Source organism: Cottoperca gobio, chromosome 4, assembly GCF_900634415.1.
Source record: "Cottoperca gobio chromosome 4, fCotGob3.1, whole genome shotgun sequence".
In the NCBI taxonomy this organism is placed as follows: domain Eukaryota; kingdom Metazoa; phylum Chordata; class Actinopteri; order Perciformes; family Bovichtidae; genus Cottoperca; species Cottoperca gobio.
Genome location: NC_041358.1, coordinates 12,815,683 through 12,839,929, shown reverse-complemented (window position 1 = coordinate 12,839,929; position 24,247 = coordinate 12,815,683). Strand labels below are relative to the sequence as shown.

At 40.3% G+C, this 24,247-nt stretch overlaps 1 protein-coding gene across 6 annotated transcripts in view; it reads right to left on the bottom strand.

Moving 5' to 3' along the window:
• The window catches only part of lrp8 (low density lipoprotein receptor-related protein 8, apolipoprotein e receptor), a 157,648-nt gene that overhangs the window by 8,047 nt on the left and 125,354 nt on the right, over positions 1-24,247 (bottom strand). For 4 of the 6 annotated variants that reach the window (XM_029430058.1, XM_029430059.1, XM_029430054.1 and 1 more), the window contains exons 10-16: positions 18,269-18,440; positions 15,601-15,825; positions 14,772-14,890; positions 13,045-13,184; positions 6,359-6,500; positions 4,120-4,272; positions 1,524-1,949 (exon numbers count right to left, since the gene is read on the bottom strand). In XM_029430058.1, coding sequence (XP_029285918.1) covers positions 1,524-1,949; positions 4,120-4,272; positions 6,359-6,500; positions 13,045-13,184; positions 14,772-14,890; positions 15,601-15,825; positions 18,269-18,440 — 1,377 coding nt within the window. The remainder of the gene's footprint in view (positions 1-1,523; positions 1,950-4,119; positions 4,273-6,358; positions 6,501-13,044; positions 13,185-14,771; positions 14,891-15,600; positions 15,826-18,268; positions 18,441-24,247) is intronic. The other 2 variants (XM_029430055.1, XM_029430057.1) reach the window with 1 other exon arrangement.

Genomic DNA, 24,247 nt, shown 5'->3' with positions numbered 1-24,247 from the left:
GTTCATGCTCTTTATTAAACCCAACCCCCCCCCCCCCCCCAAAGAGATGAGTCTAGCTGTAGCAGCCATTCTCTTTAATTCCCAGAAAATCACTTTCTCCTGCCTCTTCTTACCCCTGTAAATGCTGCTTTCCCTCCCAACAGAGTGTCATTGTATAACTCCCATCCTTCCCGTTCAAGTGCTGGACTGTCATGTTCCTTTTTGTACTCTGTTCATTCTTTTTTCCCTCTATGGCCTTTTTATTGCCTCTCGCCGTACCTTCTCATTTAATAATCCTTAGTTTTACTCCTCGCTCTTTATCTCGTTCATTTCCCCCGTCCTCCCCACGTGTCTAACTCTTCCTTTTCCTCCCAACTCTCACACTCACTTTCATCATCGTTCCTTTCTCCTTTCCTTCTGTATAGCTTTTCCAATCTCAGTCCTTGCTCTCCTGGTTTTGCGATATAAGGAGAAATGTCTCTGATGTTAATGCAATATTGTCAAATTGGAGTTCAAACACAGTGCAGCAGCTTGCAATCTGTCTCACTTGCCAAGCACTTTTTCTCTTACTTCCCTCTACTTCTACTTCTATTCCATACGTAATTATCTCCTGAGCCTATGTCATACACTTATAAGATATTAGCTAAATGTTATACTAAAGTGTCTAAGTAACTGCATGAATCAGTAGATTTAGTTTTACTTTTTGTTTGTGTTTCCTGCTTTGGTCTGAAAATGTGGGGTGGTGTTGAAGCTAGTAGACCATAGAAAAAGCAATACATTTCTAGACCCTTTCTGTCAATAAAAGGAGCAATTGGGTGGATTTTTAGCGACAACAATTCAAACCGAAATCTGAAAACACTGATTTCTGCAGCAAGAATCCGGCTGTAGCATGTGGTGTGCAGCGCAGTGGTTTATCAATTGTGCTTTTCTGTGTTATCAAGAATTCTTCTCTGCTTCCAAATACATTCTAAGTCTTAGCGTGGCTTTGTAAAGCATTGTTACTGCCGCTGTCATTGTTTGTCTGGGCAACAAACTATAAAGCGGTATTTTTCTGGCACGGCAGCAAAGCATGATTGGTGCGAGAAAGAGACAGTTTTAGAGAGCGAGAGAGAAAGAGAGGAGAGAGAGAAAGAGGGAGGGTAAAGAGTGAGAGAGGCTGTCAGAAAGTGAGGATGAGTGATGAGGTGTAAGGTGAGAATGGAGGGGACTGTCGTTTGTTAGCTCTGACATCTCTGTTACACGCTGCTCATGGGGGACCGACAGCAAGCAGACCGAGAGAAACACTAGTGAGTATAGTGTGTGTGTGTGTGTGTGTGTGTGCAAGAGAGAAAAGCAGAGAGGGGAAGAGGACGAGCAGTAAATAGACAGCTGGTCCGACAAAGAAGCCAGAGAGAGGAGGGAAGCTGATGTAAGTAGTGGATATTAGCTCCCTGCTGCTTTAACGACAGGTGGTAGCAGTAGTGATGGCAGTGGAGCGTCACACTCACATACTGTGTGCATACACTTCACACAAACTCACTTTCCTATGCACAAAACCCCCTCACCATGATCCTTACCTCTGTGGGAGAGGTTGGCGTTGCTCTCTCTCTGAATGCTGTTGGGGGCCACGGGACCCAGTAGAGGTGTGTGTGTGGATGTGGATGTGGACGTCTGACTTGTGCTGCTGAAACTGGTCGTCTCTGTACTCGTGGCAGCGGGGGTCCGAGGCTGCTCCGTGGAGGTTCTCCGGGGGGTCTGAGATGTCGACAGGCGTCTGGTTGTGGGCTTGAGTGTCACAGCAGCAGAGGTGGTGGTGCTGGAGCTTGTGGTGGAAGCGGAGGTGGAGGTGGTGGTGGGGGGAGTCGTGGTGGTGGTAGCAGTTGTGCTAGTTGCTGAAGCGCTTGTTGCAGTGGTTGTGGTGGGAGTTGTGGTGGTGATGATGCTGCTGGTGGTGGTGGTTGGAGCAGCTGTTGTGGTTGTTCTGGGTCGAACTGCAAAAGAGAAACAGGACAACAATGTATTAAGTATTCTGGGTTTTACTTAAAGGCACTAACAGTTGTAGTATTTTGGATGTGTGCATCAATACACAGCATGTAATGGGACATTAAAAGATTATAACATACTCCCAACTCCCCAGAGTTTCAAATACAGCTGGGCGATAAGGCTTTAACAATTATCAGGATATCTTTTGATACCAGTACTTACAACGTTATGACAAATGTAATGAATCTGATGTTCAAAGCAATCAACTGTATTCTGCTACTACGCATTACATAGATCAAACTTTTTAACTTCAATGATCACTTTTGTTGAGCTAAGGATAAAGATCATTCACTTGGATAATATACATTTTTTAGAACAATTAGAATATTATATTTTCTGTTGAAAATCAATAAAAGATAATAAGTGAATTATTGCCCTATTTTTCAATACCAAAATGTGGCTCTGTTGCTAATGTGGCTAATGAGGGAAGCGTATATCAGATATTACTTTCATTACCTTTTTAAAAAGCCATCTGTTTGTTTGTTTATTAAACAGGGGCAGTAATTTTAAACATCATAGCATAGGGAGAATTATATATATATATATATAATTATATATATATATACATATATGTGTGTAGCTCAAGCTAACTGGAATCTCTAATCAGTTTGTGTGTATCAGTACTGAATATAGCATCTATTCACAGGTCGCCTTTCTATTTGTGTCAATTCACAAACAAATAAATGGACATAAGGTGTACAGAAATGTACAAAAACAGAGCAAATGTAAATGATTTTCCCTTCATATTTTGGTATGTTCCTCCCTGAAAACCCTTAAAGAATGAATACAAATAAATAATAAATAAAATCCTATATGCCATAAGTGTAATAGTCTACACAAATACACAGCATCCAATTAAAATGAAAACATATCAGAAATAATACAAGTGGTCCTAATTATAGGGACGCACTGTTAGTCTGTCAAAATAAGATGGGAGGGGCTGCTAGGTAGAATGAAATGTCTGCGCTGATCAGCGAATCTTTCCAGTTTAAGGAACATCGTCCTGTCCTCCATTAGGGATGATGATAGAGGGGAGACAAGGGAACCAAATACATTTCTTAGGGTTTTATGGTTGCTGCAAAATTGATAAGGCTTTGCTCCAAAACAGATAGAGGCATAAAGCAGAGAGCAAGAAGAACATAATATAAGGGGACATTTTTATCAAAACTTAATAAGAGCTCAGCAGAAATATTTGTACTGCATTACGAAGTCCAAAAATTGCAAGTGCAAATGTTCTCTCTCGCGCTCAATGGCCATGTTCCCTCTCCCTTCCTTTCTCAGGGGCATTGTCTGAATGGTGGCCTACATACATCATCATCTCTCTTTCTCAGCTCATTTCTCCTCACCTGTGCAAACATGAGATGCAAAACAGCGCAGGTCTATTAAGGATAACAATTTAACAAATGTGGTGACTGCAGAGACTGGGGACTGGCTGAGCGGGGAAAATAAGGTCAGTGAAATAATGGAGGTGTGCTGGGAACACAGGGAAGCAGGGAGAATCCATAACCCACTTCCCAAGATAGTGTTACATTAGGCACAGCTATCAAATTCTCGGAAGGAGTTGGCTTTGAATCAATCATAATTAATACAATAAGATTTCCAGATTTTGCACTGTTGAAGGCTGGTACTGGGGAATATTAGAATAAAGCTGCAATAGCCAATAGCCTTTTCTCTTATGATTGCAATATGAATTGTGTATTATTGTTTATACAAGCAGACAAATTCCCCACTAAAAAGAATACCCTTTTTTCATATTTGTTTTTGTATTTAATATATTCAGAATACATTTTACTGACCATTTTAAAAGAGTGGTGAGAGCAAGTCATCATACGAGATATAGTATATCCTTGAGCCTGATATGGCATTGGAAATGTTTCCCATAGCCATACTGAATAGTTTAAAGCAAAACACTTATTTAATGATATGTATAAATACTTGATCATGAGGTGGACTCCTGTCAGCAGTGTTGGGAGAGAGAAACCCGTTAAACATCAGTATGACCTGGAACTCCATCATGTCACTGTGATTACAGCGGTGTAGACTTCATGTGACTCAGCACAAACCCTTTAATTGAGTGTGCTCCTGTGATTTATTGCTTTCCGAGCGTGACGGACTTACCTATAGCACAGCGCCTCATGTCTGGTCCCAGCTCCATGCCATCAGGACAGGCACAGGTGTACTTGGGAGAGTGGTCTGTGATCTGGGGGGCCTTCAGGCAGAGGTATTCACAGCCACCGTTAGGCAGACTGCCGATGTTGCAGGTATCTTGGGCTTGAGGGACAGAAGCAAACATTTGAAGAGGATTACAAAAATGGTTTGGACAAATAGGAGTTTTACATTTTCCCTTAATTAATTAATATTTTGCTTTACACATTTTGAAGCCATTGAAAACTTTCAGTAATGACATTTTGCAAAACATTTTGTGCTTTTCTCCAAATGCTCTGTACTTTGCAATCCCATGTCAGCTCCGGGGGAGATGAGCACAGAGGTTCACATGTACAGTAGACCGGAATAGTTGAGAGGAAAAGCCTATTAAGAATTAAAGACAGCCCCAGTTTTGGGTCTCGTCAGCATCACCAGCATCAAAGTAATGAACTGAATTTAGGCCGGTACTGGTGTGAACGTTTTCTTAAATGAAAATCTCAAGAAGAATCTAAGCCCCAGTGAAAAAGTGACTACACACGTAAATTCAAGCACAAAAAGACAAGTATGTGACATGTGAAAATTGTGGTATGGTATTTTTTAAAGAGCAACACATCAGAGGAATCATCAGCCGTCAGAGGAAGCAGCAACATCACTCACAACACACACACACATATATTCTAATAAACTAGGAATATGTTTGTGCTTGGTGTACAGTCTCTCAGCATATCAAGTATGTAATATGAACAGCTGTCTAAATGAAACTCCTAATGTATTCTATACCTGCCTTTAAATGAGGCTCTTTGGGTGAAAGCAAAGTCTTTGAAATGCCATATCATGACAACACATTTAAATGTTATGCTGGGGGAAGAAAGGGGCACAAGGGTGGAAGAGGAGAGGAGAAGATCAGAGAAGAAAGCAATCACAGAACAGAAAGGGCGAGAAAAAGAAGGAAGGATATAAGGAGAACGTAGAGGACAAGGGAAGTAGAGAAATATATAATTAAACTTTGCAAAATGATGTTATTCTGAAGCTGCAGTAGCTCGAGTGTGCCCTTCTCCTCGTCTGCACTGCTTCCCTTAGGTCTAGAACAGGGGTCGGCAACCTTTACTATCAAAAGAGCCGCAGGTTGCCGACCCCTGTTCTAGAATAAGCACTAAAACATGGAACTTAGGCTTCAAAACACAGCTGGATGGACACAAAATACACAAAATAAAGAGATAAATAAAAAATAAAAAGGCACAACAAAGAGAGGATACAGGCAGAGAGGCTCTTTTGAGGAAGAATGTCAAAAAATAAAGATGTTCAAATATGGCTCCAACATGTCTGGAGTTGTGGTAAACAATCATTAATCGATGATCTTCCCTTTTGGGTTTTGGATTAGTATATTATATTATATTCTGATAGGAAAGGACTATGTGAAAAGCAAGAGAGAAAGATAAAATAGTGACACAAAGGGACGTGGCAAATTGCTTCACTCAAGGTCACATTTTATCGAGTATTTCCCTAATCAGCACTACTAGTATCTTCACAGGGCAGCTAGAGATCATTCAGTGTGTCTTCATTTAGCCTCGTTAGACCTGGTTTGTTTCATTTCTTGCTTTTGTTGGCATTTCGGGAAAAACATGCTTTATTCTGTGATATCTCTTTGAGCAGAACTCTTGATTTATTAATGAGAAAATGCAATTAGCTCCCCACTGGCACTCAGACAAGACTGCTTGCAAAAAAAAAAAAAAGCATGAAAACACAGACTCACACATTAAAATTGCCTGTCGGGTTAACTACCACAAACACACACACACACAGTTGTTCTTTTGCACACCTGAAAAGCATCCATCCTGGGAAAAATACTACATAATTTGACACGCACAGAACACACATCAATCTACTCACAAACAGGGTTATTTTCTTATTATTTCAGACAGTTTTAATAAGTGGACCCATTGGTCTATGCATGGATAATTCAAGGCTTGAAGAAGGAAACTATCGACTGGGTAAGAAAACAGGTAAATTGCATTATATTAAAATAAGGAAGTGCACTGTTGAAAGGATTTCTTTTTGTGTGGTTAGTTTGTTATTTGGGTTTGCAAGATATCATTACACCGATAACACCTGTAGCTCCTCATGTAATCAGTTTGCAGAGGCTGCTACCGCCCTAGAAACAAAGCAAGCATAACAAATGTCCACAACATGTCGTTGTTGCTGCATGTCTTACCCTTGGGTTGCCTCTGTTCATGAAACACCACCAGGTCCAGAGGGTTGTTGAGGTGCTCTGCCACCTTTACCACATCGTGTCCCGTCAGTCGGTTGGCACTGTATATCGCTTCATCCTCCAAGTCTGTCCAATATATGCGATCCTGCATAAAAAGAGAAAGAGAGGTCAAATAAAACACTTACATACAATCCAGCCGTTGAATCCTTCACTCTCCTTAATTCATAAACATAAAGAAAAGAAACAATCTGTAATATTCGAAGACCAAATATCTACTTATCAGTTTCTTCAGAGACAACATTTGATTCTATTTAGGTTTGTGGATTTACAATTTACTTGACAGGAGAGACTTTTATAAGATGGGATGTTTTATGCCTGGGGTAACTTTAATTCAATTTTTAACTCATGGCATATGAGAAATGACAGGTTTGAAGGCTAACACATTATTTATTGAAGTAAGGTTAACATCATTCATTTTAAATCAAGGAGAGGTTCAAACAGACTAAATAAGTTATATTGTAAGTGTAAGGAGGAGTGTGTTGTTTCAGGAAGTAGTGAGACATATAGCTGGGCTTAAAATGTATTTGTAGAATGGCTGTGTTAGTAAACAAGTGTATACCACATTCAAAGATGGTGCCCCGAAAGGTGTTCACCATTTTACAACTGCCCCTTTTCCAATGATTATTTATCAGAAGAACACTTTCTGGGCCGCTGTACGTCACATGAAGAACACGGAAGTTGAAACGTCCAACTTGACCAAAACTGCTTCACAGCCCAGCTCTGTTGCAGTAGGCTTAGTTTGTAGCCCAAGCCGTGAAGCTGCGTTCACACATAGAGATACAAAGTATGTCTCTGGCCTACGTTTACATGCTCTGCTCTGAATGAACAGTTGTGTTCATAGTCGATGCAGTACACACAAGGAGATTGTAGTACAGTTTGTTTCCTCGAGTACAGAATAGCTTTTTTTGCTGTCGTTTTTCCCACACGAGCAAGCAAAACTGTTTTAATACAACAATGGCCCCCGAGCTTCGCATTGCAGTCCTATCACTGTGGTGGAAGCAATCCCGACTCCTCTAGTAGAGTAGGAGTGCTTCTGATTGGCTCTCGCCTGGTTGTACCTCGCAATGCGTCAAAAGGACATTTGCAAAAAATGGAGCTTGTCTTAACTCTCCACTGTAGTACTGCTGGGCACCTAAAGTCCACTATACAAGTACCATCGGGGTGGTGTCAGCAAACGCTCGTATGGGTGCTTTTGGAGGACATGTATGTAGTAGGTTTAGGGACTTGTTGCACTTAATGCAATAATCTGCTAGAAACTGCTACAATTACACTAGAAAACATGAGTGACTTGGTGCTGTAGATATAACTACACCTTACTGCTTCTCCCTATTGTAAAACATACCAGTCGCCCTTTTTTCCTTAGAAAATAAAGGAATAAATACTGCCAGGCCTGACCCTTGAGATCATTTTTTCATCTTTCACTTCAGCTTTCTTTCTTTCTTTCCATTTCTCTTCCTCTCTAACACTTCTAGTGGTACTACAGTATAAATGGATAAGCCGTACAAGTGGTTATGACACTTGGTTTCCGTGGCAACTGCAGACTGCTCCATCTACACATACACACATCATTTAAGAAAAAACACAATAAATGATAGCAAGAGCTCATGGGAAGGTTAAAAAGAAGAAGGATGATGAGACAATTCAGGAGGTGAGTGTGAGACAGAAGGATGGACCAGGAGTGATGGCTCCTATAGGCATTTTTTCATTAGGCTGGTGTTAACAGTTGTGTGGTCTTTTTAAAGGGCAAGGACCTGTAGGGGTCCAGTCACAGACTTGTCGAGTGTGTATGCATTTGTGTATCTCTGTGTTAGTTCAGTCATAGCTGTAATCCACGCTCTCCATTTGTGCTGGTATATCAGCGGACTTGACCTTTCTCTCACCTTCTCCTTTTCCATCTTTCACTGAGCTCTCTATCGCTTCATCTCCCCCCTCACTCTGACTCAGATAACCTTTACTCATATGACAGTAGTGCTTAAACAATGAAAGACAAATATCAGCCATGTTGATAAAACGATACTCAAATCTATCATTCCATCTCCCCCTTTGCCTTTCTGTCTCTGTCAGTCTCCGCCTCCGTTTTTCTCTTTCAATTTCTCACTGTCAATCTCCCCATCTGTCACTGTTTCTCACATTCAAAGCTAAAAACAGAGATGCACACCCGAGAAGGTCAATTCTCTCTTTATTGTAAGATCAAATTGAGTCTTCCATGTGTCAAAGGATAGGCGAGAACCTTTACACATGCACGCAAAAGCTCTCCTTAACACAACATTGTATCACTTCAGTCAGAGGTGTGTGGGCATGAGACTACATCAAAATGGATGTGAAGTCTTCTTAGGGTCAAGTGGAAAACAGCCCTTAATGATTTTGTCCCAGAAGAACTTTCTGACAAAGCCTGGGCCCTTTTTGACTGACACATCTGCTTGATGCGCTTCTGGAGCTTCCTTCATTTACTTAGATGTCATGCCAGAACACTACAAATGAAAGCTCAAACAAAGCGAACCCACTCAACTTTTGAAGCCTTCGATTATTTGGGTTTGACTTTTATTTCTTTGTTGTATCAGCCCAAGTTATGAAATAATTATGTAGGCTTGTTGTTAAATCTGTGTAGGAATCAAATGATGTTGGAAAACATTTGTGTTAATCTCCACTAAGCTGCAGAAGAGTATTAAGTATCAGACCTCTTATCTGGACTGTGGACGGGGACAGATGTGGCTTGATTGACATTATCCCCATTATTCCTCGTAAAGCTGTGGTCACACACGCATCAGTTTCAATATTTACATCAAATCCTATTTGTTTAATTGATCCCTGTGTGACTGATGAATTCAAGAATGTGTATCCTGTTTTGGTGTCAGTACCAATCAGCTCTTGCTGACTTTGACAAGCAAGGTCACACATTGTTTATCTTCAACTCTGCTTAATATTTTCCTTATTATCTCAGTCAGACTTTTGGCATTGTATCATTTTTTAGTGCTAGGTGCTATGCAATTTGAAATAAGACTTTAAAGGCCTGTTTAGGATTTTTGCGATGAAATCAATTAATTATGATAAAGGCTACTGTCTTCACAGTGCTGACCTTTGAAGGGAAGAATAGTCTAAAAAATCATTCACTTTTATTTAACCTCCTGTGTCAGGGGAAGAGAGGGTTCCACATAGAGCAATGATTTGCAGACAGTTATGACACAGAAATCAATGGTAGTAATAAGTCCAGGGTAAGCTAACAAGCTAATACATTTGCTACCTGACTGTTAGCAAGTTTGTTAACTTTGAGAGCTTTATTTCCCCTCTTAAATAAGTTTATATTGAAACAGCTGGTATGCAATGATAAATAAAATGTCAGCAGAAGCTCTGGAAGTTATTGTGACTGACCTAGTGCTGACCTAGCTGGGCTGGCTAGCATGCTAACCGTTAGCTCGCCATCTACAACAGTTCACCAACTATCATCGCAAGTAGTAACTTTGCCACCAAGTTTCTGGCCGCACCTATTTCATGTGGAGTTAATGTCACTTTGAAGTGTGACCGCCGTTTTAGTGTTGTTGTAGCCTAAGGGAGGGACAACGGTAGTTTGGTAAGTTCATGAATTGGTGAGTTTGTGAATTCCCAGCACAGCTGCAGCCACCTTCAACCTGAGCAGAGGTCTAATCAAATAGAATAAATGAAAACAACTTTGTGGGTATGCAGGTCCTTTGAAACCTGTTTAAATCCTCCCATGTTGTTGAGTTCATAGTAAAAGAAAAATATTTATGCTTTAGCACCATGGATTTTCTTTCTTCCTGTTTATTTCCTTTGCTAAACTCATCTCATCTTCTCCTCTAAGAGGGGATAAAAAGTAATGAAAGTAATGCAATGATACTAAGCCGGAGAAAGAGAAAACATTACTCTCCGCATGCCTCTGCAATCTCCTTTTCCTCGGGGCTTGGTGTCGAGGCAGGGGGTGGACTCTGACTGGAAGGGTTTATATGTGTGTGTTTGGGGGTGGTTTGTTCAGACTTTGATATAGGAACCCTGTGTCTTTCCTCTGCAGTGTTAAGAAACTTAAGAACATCAGCATTGATGTGAAGTTTGGATATGATATGCTAATGTGGAATGAATTTAATATTGTGTGCATCACTGAGCAACATGAAGGGCTGTGCAGGCCATAATAAACACTTTAAAACTCTCAATTGTGAAACTTAGTATCTTTCACATGCTCAAAAGAGCTACTGTAGGGGTATGTATGTAAAGGAATGCATATGAGTGGTGATTTTATGTTTATGTATGATGAAATGTGAGAGGCATTTTTGTGCATGTGAGAAGTAAAACAATGTATGGAGCAGGTTAAAATAACTGATTTGGGGCCACACAGTTCCCACAACAATCCCCTTTCAAAATTATTTCCCACAATTGTCAAAAATATTTCTTTTGGTGGTCCTATTTAACTTGAATGTGTAGATGTGTTGCACATGTTAACACTGAACATATCTTATACCTCAGATTAAGTGCTCTATCTGCCGAATGTTTTCTCTGTGAATTAATTTGGTCTATAAAATGTCAGAAAATAGAGAAAAATACCCCCCTGGATGTATTCATATAGCTTGTTTTATTCAACCAAATGTCCAAAACCCAAAAAGATTAGGTTTATCATACATACATACAAAATAAATCCTCACTTTTGAGAAGCTGGAACCAGAGAATTGGTGTAGCATTGTTTCTTAAAAAATGACTAAAATGTTGCTGAGTCATTTCCTGTCTATCACCTGATCGATTAATCATTGGAGCTTTCCTCAGCAGCACAAGGACGCCTGAAAACTGCAGTTTACAACAAACTAATGAAGTGCAAGTCTCTATGCATCTATCCGACCTTCACCTTTCTTGTGGCATACAACACATCTAGTACTGCTGATTCATTACTTTTCAAAATTGGCCTAAATGACAGATCCATTATTTCTTTTAGCAACATTGTCAACAAATACTGCACCTTTATTTGGTGTAAAGTATGGAATGTTACACACTGGGCTCAACAGGTATAACACAGACCCAGACTCTGAGTCAAAAACACTCCCTTGCCTCATTTCCCAGATAAGACATAAACTAAATTAAATGGACAACAAAGGTTCAATGTTTCAGTTCACAACTCCAACCAGGCAATTCCAAAGAAACAAACTTCCTATTATCGGTCTGCTGGGACCGGGACAATCTGCTGCGCTGTTAAAGGATTTTTAATTTGGTCTGTATCATATCCAGAACAGAACAAGGACCAGAAGAGCTGAGGGCTATTAATCTCCAGGGATGAACTTTCACTGCTCGCCTCAAAAGTTGTTTTTCCATCCTCTTCTTTTACACATACACACAAATCCGAGCACACATGCAGGCACACTCAGCTGGACATAATGGATGTCCCCTCTTCCCTTTGCTTCTCATCATCACAGTGTGTGCAGCAAAGAGAGGAATGAAGAAAAGCACTTCCTTCTGATCATATTTCACCTTCTACTTCCTCGTCCTCATCCCCACTCTGCTCTCCTCTGCTTCTCTTTTCCACCTTCCACCTCATCTATACTTGATTTGCTCTAACAGACTGACTCACTCCTGCCTCAATAAATACACCCAAATGAGTTCCATCGATTTCTGTACTCTACTGTGACTCTACAATGATCAGCCCATGAAAAGATGATTCCTTCTCTGGGTTTATCTTGCTACTACACTTTTAAAATGTATCCATCCTCAGTCAATCTCTCAGACGTAAGGAAGTAAGTCAAATATGAACAACTCTAGTTAAAAAAACAGCAAAAACTCATGTCCAATGCTTACATTTGGCTCAGAATAAATCCAAAAATACACTGCCAAGATGGAAATCAACAAACAAGATATGAGGAGTGTCACCCGCGAGGCGAAGATAAGTGAGGACAGACCTATTTTTCTGCGTCTATCTACCTTTAGAGGTAAAATAAGGATGTTAGCATATAGTATGCTGTTCAGGTAGAGACCTCCTACAGGTCCATTCAATTCCCAAAGTGGGAAAATGAAAATATATAAATATTAATGTTTCATTTCAAGGTTATCATTCCCTTGTTGTCGTTTAATATTGTGGTAATCTTCATTCATACTGTTCAAGCAAGCAAGATTTTACCGTTATGCTGAAATTAGTTGTGCTTCTTTGTTTTTTTACTTTGATTAGCCTGATATTGTATTGGATTAAGATACTGGCTGAACAAGGGGGTGAATATATTTTATTATGATATATATAATTTTTTTCATATGGCAAAAACCTTAGTGGTGCTCTTGCAGATTTCAAATGCTAAAATGCTAGACTGCGGGTGGAAACCTATAATAACGAACACTGGATATTGCGGCTGCTGAAGAGAACTGTTATTATCAAAGTAAAAAAGCATATCTTTGCTAGAGTGCGCTAGAGTCTCTGTGATTTGCTTTTCACAACATGCCTGCATGAACTAAAAAAAAGCAACATAAAAGCAACAGCTACCCTGAAGGAAAGAAACCAATCGAAAAACATCTGGCGTTGGAAGATTGGAAAGACTAAATATGTAGTCAAATAGAACCTATTAATGAGATGATGCTTAAAAGCCAACAACTAACCAGCATCCTGACAGATTTAAAACCACCACTGTATTTTAATCTCAATCCTTACATACCTCAAACACAGTGAGGGCAAAGGGGTGTCCCAGGTGGTGAAGGGAGGACAGCAGCACTTTGCGGTTGTCTCCATTCAGATCCACACTGGACAGCAGGTGCAGCTTGGAGTCCACCCAGTAGAGACGTCTGTTAGACAAGTCTGAGAAGATGGAGGAGGAAGATAAAGAGAAAAAAACAAAAACAAGGAGGAAAAGAAGAAAGAAGGAGGCGGAGATGGAGACGAAAGGAGAGAGAGGTCATTCCACGAGAAAAGGCCTAGGGTGAGAGGTATATGAATGTAATGGCCCAGTAGCCACACCATCAATCTTATTTGACATGGCGGCTGAGCCCTGCGCTGAGAAAACACAGATGTGATTGTAATATTGCTGGTTGATTTCTTTGCGGGGGAAAATATATGTGCGCTTGAGCAAATTGATTAGTCTCACTGGACTTACGTTAAAGGAACATGTTGCTGCTTTACAATTCTATCACCATGTATCGGTCGCCAATGTTGTTTCCTTTAGGACTCCATTTGTGTTCTCTTGCTATGGAGCAAAAACTAACTTTGTGGTTGGCCATGACAATTTAAATGAAGGATTCAATAACATTTGACAGCAAGGGGCGTAATCGAAGACTTTGACTTTTACCAGGTGTGCATGAATAAGGAATTGCAAGTAAGTATTTTTACACATCTTTCCTTTCAAATTAGGCATTTTTAATAAACAATATACAACATACATGTATACTAAGTAGAAAACAGTGATGTGGAATAAAAAAAACTAATAAAAAAAAAAATATATGTATATGTATAAGAAAGTGGAATATCCTTGGAAAACTAAAAGTATAGGCATTAATATCTGGAGGTAATGACAAATCTTCTATCTTATTTTCTTCTAATTACTTTGTTTTCAATCAGTTCAGCCGTTTAACCCTCAGGCAAAATGGACAAACTTTGAGGAGACAAACTTGGACAACTTTGTGAAAGTAAAAAGTTTTTTGTTAACATAAATTCATTGTGAATTCCCTGATAATAGGATAAAGAAGTCTAACCAATGTCGACTTAAAAAAGCAGGAGTTCGATCTCATGCATAGTATGTAATGTTACTTTACTGACTCAACGTCAAGATGCCAAAAAAAAAGAACAGAAAAAGAGTTATTGTCATTCCCCTCTCCCGACTCAGACTGTTCTGTTCGCTGTATGAAATCAATGACTAAGGGAAAATAATCCACCCGTTCTTCAACAGCGGTCTGGCCAACTCCCTCATTCACCTTACTCTAAAAAATAATTTGTTTTCATACAGATGTAGTGACACCTCAATTCCACAGAGTGTGGCAACAGCGTGCCTCTTTTTCTCCTCAGGCAAGGGCAGCTGAGAGAAATTGGCTGGTGTCGTGGAGGGAGTTGAAAGGGATGATGGGAGGTATTGACGGCACAGAGCGTCTGGCTTATTCATTCGGAGGCCCGTGTTCGCTGGCTTGATTGATGAGAGCCAGACACAAACTGAGCTATAACAATAAGAGCTACTCAGGGGTTGAAGCACCCAGAGAATGTTTTTCCCTTTAAGCTCTTGCTGTTTGTCTCTTTCCCTCTCCGTCTCTTTCTTTAAGTTGTATTTACTCAAATAATAAAAAGCAAGCTTTCTTTATATGACTGCTCACAGAGCTGATTAATGTCCCTGTATCATCTTATAGTTGTCTTCAATTAGCCTTGCATATTCAAAGTTGCATGTTTTCTGTCCTTCCTTACCCAGGGTGATTCCATTGGGCCACTCGATGTGTTCGGACACCAGAACTTGTCGGTCCACTCCATTCATCCCGGCCTTCTCAATTTTGGCCTGACCTCCCCAATCTGACCAGTACATGAACCTGTGGAAAGACACATACAAACCAGTTAGACATTATTGGGCACAATCCAGTAAAAAAGATGAAAAGGGCCCCTTTTTAGGAGCAGTGGTAGGTTAGGTTTAGGTTTTTCTATTAAAAAAACAACTAGTATGCGCTTAAATCTACGTACTGTATCTATCACACACTGTCCCTGTCTGACTCTCGATCTCATTTTCCTCACAAAATCAAATAGTTTTACTTCTGAAAGCCTTGAAGACACCAGCAGAAAGTAGATACTGTGCAAAACTGCTGGTACTGGAAATGTGGACCACTTTAAAATGTGTGTGTGTGTGTGTGTGTGTGTGTCAATGAAAGCTAGGCTTCTTTTGCATTTATTTCATGCTAGTCTGGCTTTGTAGAATTGTGAAAAAGTGTCCTTTGGGGAACTCAAGACATCTGAGATGAAGAGAAAGAGGCAGTTAGAGTAGATAAGAGTCCCTTCGTATCTCCAAATAATTGTTAAACTGCTTAATCCTTAATGCTTAATCCAACAGATGGGTGCAGCACTACAAATAGTGAGATTTAATGTCTTTTCTCAAAAAAAAGAGCATTGGCTTTTCCCATGTTTAGAGATTGACAATGACGGCAACAAGCTTGTCCGACCTCCCACTCCATCCTTCCCTACTCTTTCGCTCAACCCTGTTGCCACCTTCTCACGCTTTGTCCATCGGTCCAAAACTTCTCGCACTCACCCTTGATATGGATCCACTGCGATGGCCCGCGGCTCGCTCAGCTCAGTGGCTATCAGCACTTTTCTCTTCCTGCCGTCTCCTGTGGCGACGGAGATGCTCTTGTTGCCGGAGTCGGTCCAGTAGATGTTCTTGTGGACCCAGTCGACGGCCAGGCCCTCGGGAGAGTGGAGCGAGTCGATGAGAGTCACTTGCTGCGATGAGTCACTGGCCTTGTTGATGTAAGCACTAGTGGGTGGTAGAGTATAGCTGTGTCAGTCAGTGTTTGTCGAAATCACAAAATAGACAATCATTGAGGAACAGGTAGAAAAAGAGAGACATTAGACAATCACACAAGCTGTATTTTGCTAGATTTCTGTCTATGCAGGTCTCCTTTTCTTGTGAAGAAAGACTTGAGTGTACTACGTGCCTTAGAAACCTAGTTGCATATGGTGGTGAACAATTATTATACAGCTCCTCCCAGGGAGAAAAAGTCTGTCTTTATCCATCAGCAGCTTACAAAAGAAACCTGCGTCTTTCTCTCTCCCTCTGTGTTTTTCTGTCTCTTCTCGTCTCAATCTCTTTCCATTGTCCTCTTGCTTCCCACGTGTTGTCTGTCCAATCTTCTGTCACCATTTCTGCTTTTCTCTTTCCCCTTCCTACCTCATTATCTTTGGACGTACCATTGTCTGTACTACATGAGGACTATAAGACAATACAAGACAACCTTGTTAAAAGGTTGGGAAACGCAATGTCTCATTGTAGCAAACCGTACCAAAATGAAGATGAGGAGCTGTTTAACTAAAGGAGCAGGTCAGAGAAGTAGTCGGAGCAGAAGATGAGGTGGAGATGGATGAGTGAGGGACTTAGAAGCAGCTTGTGTTGTTGATTGGATGTGTTACTGTTTGCCACCGCAGACATCTTAATCTATGGGGGGAAAGTTAGCCTGCTGCTGTCTTGTGATGGATAATCTAAAGCGTTTCTCTGGTGTCCCAGGGTTTATTACATGGATCCAACACCTGTCTCACACATGGCAAATTAAAATGAGGTCTGGAGCAAACTGGACGTGGATGGAATCCGTCATGTTACTGGTGCAACAATGGTCTATTTAGCAACTGCACATTACAAAGCGTGTAATAAAACATATACAACATACCACACTGTGGTGTTGCAAATTATAATCAATGATATTCCTCGTCCAAAATGATAATCCCATCATAAATTCTCTTTACACACCCTAGTTTCTTCTGAACGTATAATGAATAAAATATAATTACTTTCACAGAGTATTGGCAATATTCATTACGACCTTGTTATTAGTTAAACATTTTTAGATAGACTTGGATGAACAGGTTGGAGGGATGAATAAAGGGCAGACTGGAGTAAGAAATAAGACAGAGACTGATGAGTCCAGGACCACTGAGCAGATTGCATCTTTAATTGGATGTATTATTGTTTGCAATAGACATCTCTATCACAGGGAGAAGTTAACAAGTCATTGACCCGTAGCTTGCTAATCACTATGAATTAGCCTGGAAAAGTACACCGTCGCAGAGAGTGACAATGAGGATGAATCACTTTTAAATACACAGCTATTTGTATTTGGTAAAATGCTCCTTATCGGATTAAAAATGTCATGTCCTTAGCATTGAGATTCAAGGTATTCAGCTATTTAAAACAGGGACGCATTCTTGAAACATAATATGTGAGAAACCAAGAAACAAAGATGGACAAGGAATAACTCGAGTCGACACAGAAGTTGCTGTAGCATTTGCTAAGAGCAGTTAACATAACGTGTTTCACGATGACCGTACATATGTGTGTATTTGAGACTTGTTATTTCTGTTAGGCTCTGAGCCAATGGCATACTTTTACTTTTTTGGTTTTTCAGGGAGAAACACACTACCAGGAACAACAGCTTTAACTGTACACATTCACTTGTTGCTGGCAGGTTAAAATGTCTGTGTGTGTGTATTTATTTGATGCTTCCAGTAGAGTTCATCATGATGAATGAGTTCATTTGTCCTTTCTCTGTCACAAGCCCTTGAATGTATCACTGAGTTTGTGTGGAAGTATGGGTATGTGCGTGTGTCCATATGCAGATGAGTAATGGTGGTGATTATCGAGGCAGTGGAATTAGAGAGAGCATATGGCTCAGCTGAGATGATAGAAGGCCCCTCCCATTACCTGTCAGCCGACGGGGTTACACACACATGCACACACACACATGCACACACATACACACACACACACACACACACACACACACACACACATAATAATAATAATAATAATAATAATAATAGTAATCGTGTGTGTGCACATACTGTAAGTGTGTGTGAAGGACAAACAGCTCTACCTTTTACTGACAGATGACAGAACCCTCCAGGTGTGACTGACACACACACACACACACTCCCATGCGCACATATCCACACATACACACTGAGGCCCCAGGTGCGTCTGTCTCACTACCAGAAGGTGTGACAGTTTGAGACAGAGAAGATGGATAGGTAGAGGAGAAATGAATGACAAAATGGCTGAAGAACAAGAAAAAAGAGCGTAATCCTAACCTCTCAGTCTCGATTCTGCACAGTCCATGGTACATGGTTTTATAAAGGCTTAATAACAAGTACAAATATCAAACACATTAAATGTACTGTTCCATGTGCGTGCGCGTGTGTGTATATACCTGTATATTTTACGATGATATAGATCACACCAGAACATCTTGTTGGTGGACACGTCTACATCCAGGGCCACTGCGTTCTTCAGTGTGGGAACCACCTGTGTGTATTCATTCTTCAGCAGGTCAATGCGACGGATCTCATGGCGATTGGTGAACATCAGGTACGGACTCTTTCCTGAAGGACCGGGGAAAGACATTCACGTCACGAAGAATATTTGCTGCCATTTATTTACACCTTGACATTGGTGAGATCGGACAGATTGGCCACAAATCTCAGGAGAGGTGAGGAAACCCTTGACAGCCATTAACCCACTATTGTAACCCCGAAAGAGATTACATTTATCATTCTCAACCCACTCTCTACTAGACATGGGCAATTTGCAACGCTGTCAATCATAAGTGAGCTAGAGTATATATGAACCATTCGCAATGATATTGAATTGTAGCACACTTCCAAAGCTGTATTTGAAAGGTGCCCCTGCATATCAATGTTCCTGAGCACTGAGAAAGACAAGGTCACATTGACTTTATACCAGTTCTGCTCAGCGGCAGGAGAGTTTGATGTTAAGTTACAACGTCAACATTACATTACATTTAACTGACGCTTTTGTCCAAAGCGACTAACAATAAGTGCAAAGACCTAAAAATGACATTGGCCATGGCTCTACATGGCCAGGCACCAGAGTACATCGGTAAACTTTTAAACTCTCACTGTCCAAAAAGGTCTCTCAGATTTAAGGTCAAAGGGTGAATGAGCGTTTGCTGTACTGGCACCTCAGCTTGGGAACAGTCTTCCAGTTAGTATTGGATCTGTTGACACTGTATCGGCTTTTAAATTCTGTCTTAAGACACATTTTTACAGACTTGTTTGCCTGACAACTAGTCTTATTTGTTTACAAAACACAGCTCTGTTGTACAAGCACCTGATTTCAAGTTTTTAGAGTTCAAGTCGTAAGTAAAGTGCTATACCAACACAATTGTTATTATGATTACTATCCGATAATACACCTACTTATGTTGTTGGCTGTATATATATTTGCCTCGACTATGATGTTGGTCTGTTTGCACTATTTAAGGCTGCATATCATATCAGTGTGCACCAGTCCTTTTTTCCCCTTCACATTAGCAGCACAGTTTAAAAACTACACATCCAGTACTGTTGATACCAAGAATGGTGTTGGGTGTTGATTCTAATTCACAAGAGACAACATCGTTTTAGATAACTGTGATCTTGTTTTGCATTTGTACTATTTAGTTCCTTAACGCATGCATTTTTGATGACGTGAGCATGAAATTAATCATCCGAATAAACTTTTTAAAAGGTAAAATATATTTTGCAGACGCAGCACTTATTTTTGACACAACATAATGCATAACACTTAATTATTGACACAGTAATGCTCTGCAGAAAAAGTAGCACATACATTATGTAAGCAAAGTAATGTTAAAAAGGACACATCCATTTAAAGAGTTTTTGAGTATGTGTGTATGCGAGTGTGTCCCGCTGCTGGATGACATAATGAAGCACAATGTGCAGGTGGACAAAGTACACCAACAACTAGACATGACACATTATTCTATTTTTAGTGCAACAGCTTGTCAAAAGTGTTTCTGGGTTCTCTTCAGTACGTGCTGTTGGCTTGCACATCAGTTACCTGGAGCACACTTTTCAACGGGCTGTAGGTGAGCATGAGTTAAGCATTTGAATAATTGTCATGCCGTTGACAAGGTCATATCCTCTAACAGATACAACAAAATAACTTTGCATTTCTGCATATGGTAGAAATACCCCACACAGAAACTGTACACACACTCACAAATCCATCAAATGTAATCCATCAATACCATTCATCAAACTGTACTCCAATAAGCTCTCTTTATTTTAGCTCAACTGTACTGTTTGCCCTGGATTTTGGTCTCTTACACACAAATACCCATCCATCTCATATTCTCGCTTCTCTCCTTCATCTTCACTTTTCTCTCTTATCTGTCATGTTACTCTCCACCCCACACTGTCCAGTAAAGCAGAAATGCCACTTAGCGAGACAAGGTTGGGCAACAGTCACACTGACGTACACACACAAACTCGTATTTTCACAGAGCCAACCATCCTCAATAGGTTTCCTCAGCCCAGGTTTGACACGGGCTACTGCACAGGGAGAAAATATTACATTTCTACTACTGTTTGGATCCAATCATTTTCCTCTGACTACTAGGTTTGAAACCATCAATTTCACCTGCTGAGAGAGAGAGAGAAAGAGAGAGAGAGAGAGAGAGAGAGAGAGAGAGAGAGAGAGAGAGAGAGAGAGAGAGAGAGAGAAGAACGAAACAAGAAAAAGACAGGCACAAGCTAAATGTAATGGATGCAGATAGAGTCATGGAGAAATGAAGAGTAAAAGGAAGTCATTTGGGGGGGCGTAAAGGAAAATACATTAAAGAAACACAGGATTGGAAAAAGAGATTGAGAACATTTTACAGCGTGTATAATAAGAACAGAGACGAATCTAACTTATCTTTCATCAATCCCTCTGAATCACTTTCTCAAGACAACATGCCTTATCCCTCATCAATATGTTCTCATCAAAGTGAAAAAAAGCTGAGTCAGTTTTCTCCCGGCCATGACACGAGAGATAACATCTAAAAAGTGCAACATTATCTCTCCTCAATATATCCCAGCAGAGCAACAGTCTGCTTTCTTAATAAGAACAGGATCCCCTAGATATATTGTAATCTGTCCTGCCAGTTCAGGGCTGTCCGTTAGCCAATTAGGTTAATGCAGAGAAAAGATAAATACGGGCTGGGGAAATGCCGCCCGGCATGGCAGGCGGATTGATTTGATTTGCGCCAAAGCTGATGTTTATGTTGTGGAGATACAAAGTAAGAGTAAATATACAAAATAGAGACAGGTGGAAAGGTCAGTCTAGCCTGGTCATACATAGGTGTATAGCATGCAGGATGACGGGGGTGTTAAGTTGCAGCCAGTGTGAATGGACCCACACTGGATGAGGTTATTAGGATGATGTTATGTCTGGGAGTAGACACACATGTCTAGGTCAGCCATGCGTCTTTGAGACATACAGACCATGCTATATAATGATGAATAGACGCTGCAGCAGGGAGCGGAAATGAACTCTCTGTCAAAAGTCAAAAAGTCTTCCTACTTGCTTGCATTCCTCACCACAAAGCAAGTTATATAACCCTTCATTATTTCTGAGGTGGATAGCCAGAGTCTCCATGAGTATTCTTTTTTGTTGAGACCATTATAAATCTCGATAGGTCATTGACAGAATAAAAGACAGAAACTATAGATGATAAATATATACGTGCAAATTTGTATTCTGGATTAATATTACCAACATTCCTACAGGCAGACAGAATACATTGTTAATCCTAAAACTGCAGGAAAAAACTTCTGAGATGAGGTTTGACAATGTTGCGCAACATCTTGGGTCCCATGGCAAACATCTTTTGACAATGGGGAAAATCTGACCACTGCTGTAAACCCAGTTTGAAAAGTGTGTGCTCAAACTGTCAAGTTGTGGGAAAAACTGCTCTTGGCACTGCGGTTAAGGCCGCAGTACAATGTAGATGAGAGAGAGAACAGGGAACAAGAGAAGGAAACAAGAGCAAGAAGAAAAGAAAACAAGAGTTTGGACCACAGGCAGTTTGTAAATCTCCTCTGCATCGTTGTGACAGCGTGTCCTGCTTTTATCAACTAGTTTGTGTGTGTACCTGTATTGTCCTCCATGCTGTCACATCCGTCTCGTTCTTATCCTGACTCCTGTCTGCACATTTCACAAACTTTAAGGCTAATACCTTAAAAGTTCTCAGTTGTCAACTGTCATTAAAAAGCAATTAAATTGTCTGTATGTGTTAAAAAATATTCAAGTACACACAATATTGGCCCCCAAAAATCCCAGTTCCTACAATAACTAGGTTGCTATCAGTTGCAGTGTTTTCTTTGTTTTCTTTATAAATGTTTATATAGATGGTGGCAATGCATGCTAGTTAGCAGAGCCCGTGAGTGACTGTTCATTGCTTTGGGTGAAACTTTCAATTTGCAGCGTGGTTATTATTTGGTTGTTGAATCCAACAATAAGCTTATGAACATTAGTTATTTTGTCCATATGTCTTGCGTTAATATTAACAATAGTAGCAATATTATTATCAACTTGTTTTTATTGCAGCGATTTGAGTTCTAGTCGCAGCATCAAACTGCTTTATTTTATATTTTATTTAGCATCTTTTATTAATAATAAAAAGAAAAACTAATTTGGACACTGGCAAAACATTTTCTGTGGAAAAGGAGCTGCGTTAAATCTCTTTCTGTGTTGACTGATCAGATGTGACATACTTGTGGCGAGGTGTTATTTTCTTTTATGTATGCTTTCATATTTCTATTCGTCTCTTTCTCTCTCTTGGTCTTGGCCCTGTCAAATTCAATTTAGCATCAACTCGAATTTATGTATGACAGACGACTTAACTGGTCAAGAAACTGCTGCCTGTGTATCCATCCCTCTCATACATACAGTACACTTCCACTCCCCCGCTCTCCTTTCTCTTACACACAACATTAATAACTCAAGTTAATAACTCAGTGAGTGGCATCACAACCATAAAGGTGTAAACACAAAAACAATGAATACAATTAGTGTAGAGCAAGGCTTTCTTCAGGGGACTTAATGGATGCCGCCATGTACTGACACAAACACACACATTCACAAATACCAGCTGAGAAGAGGGAACACATTGTGATTCCAATCTGTGTATTTTACTTTTAATTGCTAGAGTCGCACAACTACTCTGAAATTAATCTGCAGAGCCAGAAACCATGTGTAATGATTAGAATGAAATGCACTCTTTGCTCATTGGAGAACACAAAGAGCAGAGGTTATCCCATTCAATTATCTGCACAGGCTCTCCACTAACTACAACAAATCAAAGTAGAAAGGACAGAAAGAAAGGCTGTATAGTATGTATCATAGCGTTTAACTTGAGGTTGACGTTGTGTTTTTCTGTGTGCCTCCGAGATAGAAGCTCAAATAACGTTGAATAAGTGCAAATGATATTGGCACTTGGCACGTGTCACATCTTATCACAGAATGTGACACTCCTCCTGGCCAGTGTATGTGCTCCAATGTTGACGCGACTCCTCAGAATAACTACGTGTTCATTTTGTGTGACCAGATTGCCAAAATGTTCATGTGCCCTCATGTCTGTGGGCGTGCATGTGTGTGACATATTTGCGTCTAGGAATGAGTTCACAGGCAAATGCAGCTTCATTATGTCCGCATCACGTTAGCTTCACGGAACAAACATCCCTGTATTTATGTCCCCCATCTCTATTTGTGAGTCTGAATACATAAACTTTAACATAAACAATAATCCCGTCACATTTTTAACTTGATGCCGTCTCCTTCGGCACGCTACAAGCAATCACCTCGCCACATTATGTCAATGAGCAGACAATATTCATACAATGCATTCCTCCATCCATTTATCTTTGTTCCTCTTCTGCTTGCCTTTCCTCCCCTCTAATAAATGTCCTGGCCTCTGACAAGGACTGTTTGTGCTGCCTAACAGCAATAAAGATTCACACAGAAAGGCATGAAGCAATCAATGCTGGTTTTTATGCCACTTAGCTTAAGAGTAAGGGCATGTTTTCTGCTTTAAGCTCTCTCATTACCAGACCACTTCATCCAATAATGACTCAACCCAAGACCGACGGCGGTAATCACTAGTAACACTCTTTTCTCTCTCTTGTCCCACAAAATAAAAGTTAATTTACTGTATAACTCAATCAGTTGACGGTCCCTGCCCAATTTAGGTAAAGGGGTAGTTGCAAGGCTTTAAAACTGCCAGGACAAGAGTTTATGTTCCCTGTAGAATTTATAACTCAGATACAGCACTGATGATGCACTGATTATAGTTTCTACTCGTATATATACCCTTTTATTCTTTTAAATGGAAATGATGCACTTT